The following is a 12,202-nucleotide window of genomic DNA, read 5'->3' on the forward strand; positions in this document are numbered from 1 at the left end:
TTTACCTGAATCATTGTAAATCCCATACACTGACACGAAAAGGGGTTTCATTTCATCAGTCTTTGATTGACTCATGTTGCCCTGTGACCCTCAGAGATATGTAGAGAATGCCAATATGATGGCCTGCTATAATGAGCTGCTACAGCTGGAGCACGGAGAGGTGCGGGCGCAGTTCAAACTAAGGTGAGTGGTGTCAGTGTTGCATTGACAGTCTCGATCAGTTGCAAACAGTATGAACTTTTTTCAAAGTTGAGCTTGGAGTAAAGCCTCAGAGTGACGGCTTTTCACAGCGTAACTCTTTCTTGCCAATATTAACTCTTTACAAAGTATAAATTAATATAAACAGAAGCTGGACACTGCTTGTTGCATATGCTAACAACTTTTGTTTTCTCCTTTTAAAAGGGCTGGAAATGCTATTTTCACAGCTCTAGAACAAAGTCAAGAGGCCATTGAGATCACTTCTGAAGATCAAGTAATTCAGGTGGGTTTCTAATAAACTTCTGGTAGCAGTTAATCACTCCCCTTCACTGTATATTTCTCCTCTTTCTATGTCCCTCCTTCTCCGCTGTTTTAGATCCTGTTCATGTCTTGTGATCCTAGATCTCAATAGTGCTAGCCGAGGTCTCTGTCTGAATGGCTCCTTTTGATACCATCAACGCAGTGCAATCGTTGCGTTATTAATATCACATAAAATAAGTTTCCGAGCTCATTGAAACAAGCAAAAACTGTGTTGGCTTCTCTGAATTGTTTTGGTCGGCAATGTCCCGGGAATGTCGTCATCTTTACTCTTTGTGAATTCATTGTTGATTTTACAAACTGTCATCTCAGATTAAGCCTGAACCATGTTGTTCTCTCCTTCGCAGTATGTAAACCCGGCCTATGAGTCCATATTGGGCTACCAACGAGGCGAGCTAATAGGGAAGGAAATAAAAGAAGTGCCTAAAAGTGAAAAGAATAAGCCTGATCTTCTTGAAACAATAAATTCCTGCATACGGAAAGGAAAGGTAAAGTGCATTCATTTAATCATCTGGACTATACATTTCAGCTCAGTGTGGTTTAGTTAATCAGCACTCATCCTAACATAATTGATCAGCTTACCTTGATTGTTGATACTCCCACATACATAGTTTTGACATGAAGACTAGCTTTTCACAATCCGATCACCCTGCAGATATCTGCCTTTAATGCGCTCATGCGTGTGTGTGCTGTAAATGTGCACCACTGCGCAGCTCTGTTTCATGCGGTTCATGGCGATGCTGTAATCTTACTACACAGAGAGCGAAGGTCAGTCTCAGACAAGCTAGCAGCGGGACGAGCCTTTTCAAGCTGCCACAGCAGCCTGTGTGTGTGTGTGGGGGGGCACAGCACATGAAACAAGCGCCGGACTCCAGGAGCGTGCACCCAATCCATTGAAGCACCTTGTTGCTCTCTGAAATGCTCTGACCCTCCTCTATTCACCATCTAACCGATACCACAATCGCTACCGTGCTGCACCTAGTCCATCGAATTATTCATCATTGTATGTTCTCGGGTTGTTATGATTATGGTTTTCTGTGTGTGTATATATATCTCTCTCTCTGTTCTGCCCCGTTGTGTTACAGGAGTGGCAGGGGATTTATTATGCCAAAAAGAAGAATGGAGACAGCATTCAGCAAAATGTGAAGATCACACCTGTAATTGGACAGGGAGGGTGAGTGACAGGATGTTGATGCCTGGCTTGTTCAGTCTGTTCAAATAACTTTCCAGTAATTGAATGGCTATACTGGATGACTGTGTGTCTGTTTTTAAAAATCGAATTGGCGTTTCTTTCGTTCACAGAAAAATCAGACACTATGTGTCTATCAACTGGCCTTTAAATGATAATAATAAGGTGATATTTGTTTTTACTTTTGACTATTTAACAATGAATGTTGCTTTCTTGCCGGTATGCATCAATGTGCTTTTCTATTCTGTCCATGCAGATTGATAAATCCACTGAACGTGTGCAGGCAGAGTCTCAAACAGGTAAGATCCATGCTGAAAATGGCCACATAAGGTGCTCGACGGCTTGGTCTGAACTCAACTCTCAATTAGAATTAGAGGTGATGTATTATGCTAAAGTCCTGCAGATTTGAGTAGTTCAGGTTCTTTCTGCTGGGTAGATGGCTGCATTAGTGATGGACGTTCTTTCCACGGCAGTGTAACTTGGGATCTGTCACAAGGTTGGAGGATGTGAGGTTGTCGTTAGGAAGTACCACATTGGTTACAGTTTTACATTGATGATATTAACTGCCAAAACAAATATTTGTAAGACATTTTTTACAATAAATTGGACACATTTTGGAACCTGCTTCGTAAACTCAGAATTTCTGTATTGAACCATAAATCATGAACCAAATTCGAAGAGAAGCCTAACAGAGTCCGGAATACATCAATGGTCTTTTGTTGACCTTGAAAATGTTATATTCAGACGTTTCCTGTAAACTGGGCTATTGCTCCTCACAGTACTGTACAGTAAGGCCAATTCACAGCTGTAACTGATATCAAAAGGCAGCAGCTACGCTCCTGACAGGCCAAAACATGGATTGTATCTCTCCTGTGTTGACGTCATTTCACCAGCTAACTGAAAAGCAGTGACTTACAGCACAGTGTATTTCACCATCACTCTTGTATAGCAGCCCTGCGTCGCCTAGGTATTCTGATCACAGGGTTGACTAAACTTCTAATAGTTCGGTGCAATGCTACTAAAGTGTTTAGTCAGCAGTCATTTGCCATTTTCAAAAAGTATTAAACCTTTTTCTTCTCTTCAGTCTTTCAAAAGGACTGCAGTTCTATATATTTTTTGTTGTATATATTTTGTTTTCATAATTTACTTTTCAAAAATGGCAAAGACAAATGTAATGTCCATGTTTTTTTCATTTAAATATTATGTATGTGGTATATCCAGCTTTTCGATGAAGAAACTACTACTACTACTTCTTTGTAGTTTTAGTACGTCAAAGTTTGTCCTCACCATACATGGGACAGATCTGACAATAGAAAACAAACGAGATACAAAAAATAGATATAATGTGTGCTCCTTTGTGAGTAGCTTTGCAATGGAGAATAAAATTCACTCTGAGTTAGAAATCTCACTTTTGTGCCTTTTTGTTACTTTGGTTGATCAATTATTATTACACCTCTACTATATTAAAATGAACTTTTGAATAACTGCCAAATCAGGTGTGTGGCTAAATTAAGTTAAACTTATGAAAGATGGATAACTTATGCTGGAGTGAAAAAGACATCGCCTTCACTTGCCAAAGGTATTATGATTGGGCCAATGCTCAATTTGTCACTAAACTTCAGCCATGTTTTTGTTTACCTGTTAATGTCAAGTGTTTTTGCTTTCCCCAGACGTCCAATCCAGTAAGCACAAAGACCGGAGGAAAGGCTCTCTGGACGTAAGATCCACAACGTCTCGGGGGAGCGATGGTGAGAGTGAAGGGAGATACATGTCGTTAAACTCGTCAGCTCGTGAAACCTTCCCTGTTGTCTTTTTGCATCAAGTGTTGATTGGATACACACGCAAACACACTCGTTAGATGCAAAACTGCAGCTTAATTTGTTGTTGAGTTACAATATGGGTGTTATCTTACTGTGTATGTGTATTTTTTTTCCTGCCAGGGAGCTCACAGCGAAGGCACTCCTCAATGGCCCGAATCCACTCCATGACTATTGAAGCTCCCATCACCAAGGTGAGGTCCAATCATCCCTCCCGGCCTCAATCATATGATTAGCATTTTGTACTGAAGTTTTGTATCTCATGACTGAACTCTTGGGTTATAAAACTGCCCCTAACACCATGAGCACTTCTTGTACAGCTACTAGCATCAAAGGCTGGAGGCCACTCATACCATGTCAAGTGCAGATTGGCTGATAAAATGCCACATTTCATGCATAAGACAAGAAAGCATGTAAGACCAGGATGACCTGCTGTTTCAGTGGTTGATGTAGTCTGCAGCCGGGATCGTCGGAAACAGAGAAAGTCCGCAGGGATGGGTCATATGACACACAGCGGTTCACTGCTGTATCATTTGACTGTAGTCAGTCCCTGTAGGCGTCCTCCTCTCCGGAATAAAGAACTGATACAACCGCTGGAAGTGTGCGTGTGCGTGTGCTTCTTCACTCAAGAAATAATTTCAAAATAAAACATTTCAAAATAAAAAAATGTCATGTCCGATATGCCTTTTTCTCCTTAGTATAAGTGTTTTGCTTTAACGTCAGGGCATATATTTAGTTTAAACCTACTTTAATTTGACCTGAATAACCTCTATTCCTTTCATGAAAGGTTATCAGAACTTGCTTTGCCTAGTCACTCTGGTGAATTAACTAGCTTCTATTACTTACTATACGTTTTCGTTTTTCTTTACTGTAGTTGTTTTTCAAAGTGCTTTTTAAATAAGTATGGGCTTACTCATTGCATCATCCAGGTAATCAACATCATCAATGCAGCGCAGGAAAGCAGTCCTATGCCCGTGGCAGAGGCCTTGGATCGGGTACTGGAGATCCTGAGGACAACTGAGCTCTACTCCCCACAGCTGGGCACCAAGGATGAAGACCCCCATACGAATGACCTCGTGGGGGGGCTGATGACGGTGAGCAAGCAGGCCTTGTAAAGCATGAGGGTCCTTTCAGAAGTATGAAACACCCAAATAGCTTTCTTCCGCTACGAATGAATCGACTCCCATATGATAAAACACGTCAGTGTTTGCTGAATTCCACAGTAATAACATACGTTACTATATGAGCCTCGCCATGAACGCCCATGATAATGGGTTGGATGAAAGAAACAGAGGGTCGGGCGTGTCCACGGACATTTGTTTTTGTGAGGATCTCTGCACATATTCAGGAAAGGGAGAGAAAGACAGAGGGAGAGATTAACAGACGCAATGGTAAAGTACAGAAGTAGAAAGAGTGCCAAGTTGGCAGTCTTGGCAACAACCCCAGAGGAAGTGTTAGATTGTCCTTTGTGCTCCTGTAGGCTGGAGAGGAAAGCCTTCCCCGCCCTCTTTTTCTCTCTAAACCCCCCCCCCCCCTCAGTCTCTCACTGCCCACACTCGCATGAAGCTGGTCCTCTTGATTCCACAGGCATGGAAACATCCTGTTCTTTGGATCCGACGAATATGCACGGCTTTACTTATACATGTACTCTCTGGATACGCAGAGACACACAGTCCTTCTCAGGAAAGATTTGTTCTGCATAAGTGATAAAAGCTGATGAAACCAGAAAGCCATGAGGCGTGAGTTAAAGTTTGGATCATTATTCATGTACAATCATAGTGGTTTACGAGGTGCCTGGTTGCATGTGTGTTTGTTCGGTTGAGGTCTGAACTCGGAGGAGGCATTGGAAATTAAGAGAAGAGCTGTCATCTTTCTGGGAGCAGGTCTTAAAATAACCACAATGTAAAGAGGCAGCGCTAGCGTGAGACAATGCTCGGGTCAAAGATGAGCCAGTCTCGTCCTCTTTTTCACTTGAATAGTAAACCTTTTCACTCTGCAACACACCCACATACTCGATAAAATGCTCGCTGAATATCTATCTATATATAGATATATATTTGTATTGCCACCTGACATGATATAGATCTATCAACCAGATATAGCTGACGAATCTTTCATTTTTAAGGTTTTCTGTGATCCTATAACACTCTCATTACACACAATAGCCTGATGGCATTACCACAACACAACAACTTTAACACATGGCCAGGCCATTAAAATCATAGGAGGGTAATGGTGCTGACGATGCGGGGGGCACGCTTGCGCGGATGATACGACGGGGGAAGGGGTTCAAAAAGTTTCTGTTTAACGAAGTTTCACTTCACTCTGCGAGGAACAGGTCTGCACCAGATTTCCTTCCATGTTGAGATATTTCCCTCAAAACCAAAAAAGTCAACCCCTTGGTAGCACTTGACAAAAAGACAAGTGATCACTGACGTCATTGGATCCATCCTTGGGGGATAATGACTGTTTTTGGTTTTTGTCTTTACTTTGATTCCACGTCGTTTATTATTCCCAGCGGATACAATCCACAGCACTAGAATGGCCGGATCATTATTCTTCTAACCACTGAGAAGTCTTTGATTATTTGGGTGATCACGTGCTGCTCCACGGATGAGCCTCATTTGCTTCACAGCATGCAGCACTGCTCAGAGGAAGACAAAAAGTCCTGATTGAATAATTTGCTGTGGATTGTCTGAGACGTGTAAGTTCATTATTGTTGTGTCATTACTACAGTTCATAAATTTATGATTTTCTAAACTGCACATTGATTTTATTAACAAGCTCGTCTTGGCTCCCTCCACTCTCCCTCTCTCTCTCACTCTGGGTTGGAGGGGTTAACAACATGAGGTGTCAACATGGCAAAGCTTCCAACTTATTGTGTCATTGCACAGATGTAAGCACGCTTATAAAAGGTTTAATATCCAGAATCCGTGTAGTTATCGGGTCTTATTGTTATATTGTTGTGATCTGTTACACACTGGTCTTCTTTTGGCTCCTTCTTTTGGCTCTTTTTTCAAAATACAGCAGCAACAAATTCAGTCACACAGTAATATGATTAACAGATCAAATTTGTTCTCTTTCCTGACAAAGTTAGTGATCAGGGACTTTAGTTGGATACAGACCTCCTCGGGAGCCTCGTGCTCTGACGGGTTACAAAAATGTTCTACTTTTTTCAAATCTATTTTTGGAGGTATTCTACCTGACATGTTTAGTGGGTCAATGAATAGCAGTGATGGTCGATGATGTGGAAGTTCCAGTAACGTCATCTAGCTTTGTCCACTCTAAAGTCCAAGCTAATGTTTGTGTCTGTGTAGCAGCTTAATCTAGCACAGATTACTTTTTTACCAGCACTGATATTAGAGCAAAAATATCATTGCAGCCAAACTGTCTAAATTTATTTTGTAGACCGTTGCAGCTTTTTGACATGCTGTTAACACTCAGGCTGAACTCCTCACGTGGCTGTAGTTCTTCACTCACGACGCGTTCTGTCGTCCTTCTTCACAGGATGGTTTACGCAGATTGTCAGGAAATGAATACATCTTGTCCACAAAACGTAAGTATACATGAAGAGGACGACACAACGTGGTGTGCTACGTTCAAGCAGCTCTCTTTATTGGAAGACCTCCTATCTTGTATCTTCCTTTTGCTTAAAGAGCCCCACCCCAGTCACCTGGCCACTCCTCTGTCTTTGAATGACATCCCCCCTCGTATCGCCGCGACCATGGAGAATGAGGACTCATGGGATTTTGACATTGTAAACTTGGAGGCTGCGACCATGAAAAGGTGAGGCCATAACACAGTTGAGGACTACCAGAAGAACGATGTTTAATAATTATGCTTTTGTTAAGTTTTTGTTAAACAAAACAATGCTGAATCCTCCTGCAGGCCTTTGACTTACTTGGGCATGAAGATCTTCTCCCGATTTGGGGTCTGCGAGTTCCTAAACTGCCCCGAGGCCACTATGCGCTCCTGGCTACATGTGATTGAAGCCAACTACCACTCCAGTAACTCCTACCACAACTCTTCCCATGCAGCGGATGTCCTGCATGCAACAGCATACTTTCTCTGTAAGGAGAGGGTCAAGGTAATAACTAATAATCTGGAATACCTTTAAAGAAATACCTGCCAATCTCACAAAAGATATGTGTGCTTCTACTCCCTTTTTCTCTTGTGATACTACATAAAAATGATTCCTTTTTTAAAGTAGAGCCCAAAACGGCCGCGCCAGAGACGGGACCTTGCAATTTCCATGTGTCTTTTTTTGTTTTGTTAAATAATCAATGAAGTAAATGATTGAAGAATTAATTGCTGATGAATTAAATTCTTAATTACAGCCCCTTATTTGCACCCCCTTATTTTTGAAAATTGTTTATTGAATGAAATGCATGAATGCGATTTTAGTGTTCGGTAGGTATGCCATAATGAACAAACTTTACAGCTCTTTTGTTTTTTCCTGGAAGGAAACATTTTTAACAACCTAAAGGCTAAACTCTAGGCACGTCACAGCAGCGGTGATAGTGGGATGTGACAATGTGGTTCAAGGTTCATACTATAGGTCAGTTGTGGCCCGATAGTTGTTTATTCAGAAATGTAAAACAAGGAGGTAATAAACCAGACTTTGCCGTTTAAATTCTCCATTATTTGTCCAATCTGCCCCAAAAGCAAAGTTTGGATCCCATCGACGAGGTGGCTGCTCTTATTGCTGCAACCGTGCACGACGTGGACCACCCGGGACGCACCAACAGCTTCCTGTGCAACGCGGGAAGCGAGCTGGCCATTCTCTACAATGACACAGCTGTGCTAGAGAGCCACCATGCAGCGCTGGCCTTCCAGATCACCACCAGAGATGATAAGTGCAACGTATTCAAGAACATGGAACGGTATGAGATTTCACTACAAGAAGAACAGGCCACACCCAAAAACAGTTGTCATGACGTACTCATTACATTACATGTAAACTCCTCCTTCCTCCTACTCACTGGATCACTAAACTTAAAAACAAACTTAAACCTTCTGACCTACTGTAGCTTCAGAAGTATGCCGCTGCAAGTCCTGAAAGACCAATGCACACAAAGACATAATCAATCTATCTTTTTTTTTTTAAATGCACCGTGTGGTCAATGATTTACGGTAGCCTTGGGTCAAAACATCCATGACGGGGTTGAGAAGATGATTACTATATTTGTATTTTTGGGCTGAACTATTTATTTAATTTGAAATTAGATGGATTTGCTCACTTTAGTGTTTGGCCGTATCAATCGTTTTTTTGCAGACTACAGTAGAAACAATGTTTGTCCAAATCGATAAGATCGAGAAGAATTAGTACAATGGTTTGTGATATAATGGGGATAAATTAAGTCTGTGTATGTGCGCAGGGTTCAAAATGACTTACGACTCTTGGGGGGTCCCCTAAAATGTAACTATAAAAAATACTGAAGACTACCTTGCTACACTATATACTGCAGGCAAAATTATATAGACATATTTCGAAGGTGGGACAATGGTCTTGGGATGTTTTTCATGGTTTGGGCTAGTCCCAGTAGTGTAGTGGTGTCTGGAGAAGTGGATTGGCTATAATCAAACAGGTAACCCTCTAATTCTGGAGAAACAAAGTTACAGCACCTTATATAAATCCCTGACACGACAAAGTGGATAACAGGTCATTCTTTCCTTGAGCAAGGAAGTTAACTAAGTTACCTATATCCACCAGGTGTACTCATTATGGCAGCACCATGCACCTTCAAAGGGTTTGATCAAATACAACTGGCGTTTCTCATCCCTTATCATAATGGAATTTGTAAAACAACTAGCCGCTGGATTGAATAATAATGATGTCTATAAAGACCTGGCTATTCGGTCCGGTAGATAACGGCCGTTAATACACCTGTACCGCACAGTAAATCTGTGAATCTCCATAGCTCACTGCGTAGAGCAGTGGGCTTGTTGGCTTTAGGATGTTTTGACCCACGGGGTTCGAATCCTGATCGTTCCGATCTTTTTTTAAATATATTTTCTTGAATACATGTTTTCATACGTGGTTGTGATGTAGTGCTCACTTATGCAAACGTGAACGCTGCAATGGATTTGTGATGCGTTTTGTAGATTTTCAGCAAATGTTTGTGAATGTGCTGCTGTTAGCTGGCAGGTTGTTTGGCTTCATACACGTACAGCTATAAGAAACGTTGACAAACGCACTCTTCTAATCATTACGTTACACTGGGTATCTTCTAAGTTATTTAATGAAACTTTTGATATAGGAACACCAACTCCAAATATTTTACTAGAATAAGCAATTATTATGGAGATATAAACATAATCGAAGCACTTACAGGATTTTCATTAGGGATTTCACTCTTTGTGAGGCTTCGTTTTTGCCGCGTTCAACAATAACCTACGTGTCTGCGCCATAGACCACAACAACAATCTGTGATGCTATTAGCTGCCCTGATTGCTGCCCAATCGCGCTAGGAATATAAAAAAAATATTGTTATAAATATAAAACGTCACTAAAGACCTTTTCACAATCATTTTTAATGTATATTTGTCGGGAACCCCAAAAATTTAAAAATAAATTCTTATAGGGGGTCCCTAATGACTTATAGGGGGTCCGGGACCCCCCCAGACCCCCCTCGTTTTGAACCCTGTATGTGCGGATGAAACCAGTACAGTGTGTGTTGACAGCGGCGGGATATTAATGTGATTTGAGTCCCAAAGCAGAATAGCTCACATGTCCTGGTCCCCTCGGATGGGGGGAGGTGAACAAAGCATCCATTCATCGCCTCTGTCACTGCAGTGAGAAGCGGAAAACTGTTCACACGGGTTTCCATGCTACTTACCACACTGTAATCTCACCCGCTCCGTTTTCTCTCTTCCTCATCTCCCGGGCCTCCCCCTTCTTTGTCTCTCTCGCTCTCTCTCTGTCTCTCTCTCTCTCTCTAGGAATGAGTATCGAACACTTCGACAGGCCATCATCGATATGGTGCTCGCAACCGAGATGACCAAACACTTTGAACACGTCAACAAATTTGTCAACAGCATCAACAAGCCGCTGGCTGCTCTGGAGGAGAATGGGGTGAGATTAGATTTCCTGTAACACTTTTTAAAGTTTTCATATTTCATACATGTAGAAACCGTAGTTCTAATGTTGCCTTTTTATAGCTACATGTTGTTTGTCAGAGAAGGAAAGCTACACAAGAGCATTCACTAGACACTAGATAAACACAATTATTTTTAGTCTCATTTGGTTACAGAGCACTGCAACAGTATGCAAGCAACAATAGATTAGAGATGGTGATAGTGGTGGCCAGTTGTCGCCTGAGCACTGATATCTTTGAGGGGGGAGAATTTTGCAACTTGGTACCATCTTTCTCGTCTGTGTGTGGAATGCTGGACACAGACATTTAAAAGTCTTCTAGCCCTTTAAAGGCAGGAATGGGCCGAATGAATTATTGGATCATTTTATACAGAATAAAGCCACTTTTAGAACATTCAAGAGTTTGATGTAAATTGTATCGGAGTTTAAGTGTAGTTGAGGGGGGAAAGAATAAGCTCTTTGGTCTTTGTGTCACATATACTTTAGTTCAGTTAGCCTCGAGACTCCGATAAAACAGAGACCTCAATCACCATGGCTTAAATGGACCGTCTGTTCTTGTGCTTAACATAATTGTCAGTGAATTCAATTTTGAAACATACAGAAGGCAGCATATCATGTGACTACAGGAGCCATGTGCTACTATTTTACATGTAAGTGTTGGAGGAGCCCATAATGACCACGTGCTGAATAACGAGTGTCCATAAAGGAAACCTTTATCAGCTGTTAGTGCCATATTTCAACCCGTTTGGTTCATGTACAGACACAGTCGGTCAGTTATTTTTGAAGTTGTGCAGCTGCTGTTTGTGCTATAAGGGGCTGTCTATCGGCACTAATAAGTGGTGGTGCTATTAGTCTTCATTGTGCTATAAGTGCATCTGTCTTTTTTTTCTTCTTTTTTTTTAGGGAAACAGTGATGAGGAATCTGTCAAAAGTGTTCTTACATCACCTGAAAATCGCATCCTCATCAAGCGGATGCTGATTAAGTGTGCGGACATCTCCAATCCATGCAGGCCTCTAGAGCTTTGCATTGAATGGGCTGGACGGATCTCGGAGGAGTATTTTGCACAGGTAAGGAGAAGGAGAGAATGACACAGTGCTTTCCGTAATGGATGCATTCATTGAGTGTGATGATCACTTATGCTGTCGTCTCCGGTGCAGACGGACGAGGAGAAGAGACAAGGTCTACCGGTGGTAATGCCTGTGTTTGACAGAAACACGTGTAGCATCCCAAAGTCCCAGATTTCCTTTATCGACTACTTCATTACGGACATGTTTGATGCATGGGATGGTAAGACTGCACAGCATGATACAACACGCCAGAGATAAACATACCACTGTAAATCTGCGTGATTATTTGAATGATCCTATTGACAACATGAAAGAATTAACAGTTATAATGATAAAACACCAGAAGTAATGATAAACTTTCTTTATTGTGAGTATGTCAAACAAAGCTCTCAAATTAGACAACTGAATTAAAAAAAAATTGATACCGGCCCCAGGTATTGACTGTATATCCTCAAAACTATCCTTGGTTCATTCATAAGTCTTCCACTAAGATGACACTGTGAATGATGATTTGAA

General features: G+C 41.5%; 1 protein-coding gene across 1 annotated transcript in view; it reads left to right on the top strand.

Moving 5' to 3' along the window:
- The window catches only part of pde8a (phosphodiesterase 8A), a 37,101-nt gene that overhangs the window by 22,811 nt on the left and 2,088 nt on the right, over nucleotides 1–12,202 (top strand). The window contains exons 6-21 of the mRNA XM_037483393.2: nucleotides 95–183; nucleotides 403–481; nucleotides 864–1,004; nucleotides 1,602–1,690; nucleotides 1,819–1,870; nucleotides 1,962–2,004; nucleotides 3,376–3,453; nucleotides 3,646–3,716; nucleotides 4,452–4,616; nucleotides 7,030–7,078; nucleotides 7,179–7,308; nucleotides 7,411–7,609; nucleotides 8,188–8,405; nucleotides 10,465–10,597; nucleotides 11,522–11,686; nucleotides 11,777–11,906. Of these exons, the coding sequence (XP_037339290.2) occupies nucleotides 95–183; nucleotides 403–481; nucleotides 864–1,004; nucleotides 1,602–1,690; nucleotides 1,819–1,870; nucleotides 1,962–2,004; nucleotides 3,376–3,453; nucleotides 3,646–3,716; nucleotides 4,452–4,616; nucleotides 7,030–7,078; nucleotides 7,179–7,308; nucleotides 7,411–7,609; nucleotides 8,188–8,405; nucleotides 10,465–10,597; nucleotides 11,522–11,686; nucleotides 11,777–11,906 (1,831 nt within the window). The remainder of the gene's footprint in view (nucleotides 1–94; nucleotides 184–402; nucleotides 482–863; nucleotides 1,005–1,601; nucleotides 1,691–1,818; nucleotides 1,871–1,961; nucleotides 2,005–3,375; nucleotides 3,454–3,645; nucleotides 3,717–4,451; nucleotides 4,617–7,029; nucleotides 7,079–7,178; nucleotides 7,309–7,410; nucleotides 7,610–8,187; nucleotides 8,406–10,464; nucleotides 10,598–11,521; nucleotides 11,687–11,776; nucleotides 11,907–12,202) is intronic.

The sequence above is a fragment of the Pungitius pungitius genome, chromosome 4, assembly GCF_949316345.1.
Source record: "Pungitius pungitius chromosome 4, fPunPun2.1, whole genome shotgun sequence".
NCBI classification, from domain to species: domain Eukaryota; kingdom Metazoa; phylum Chordata; class Actinopteri; order Perciformes; family Gasterosteidae; genus Pungitius; species Pungitius pungitius.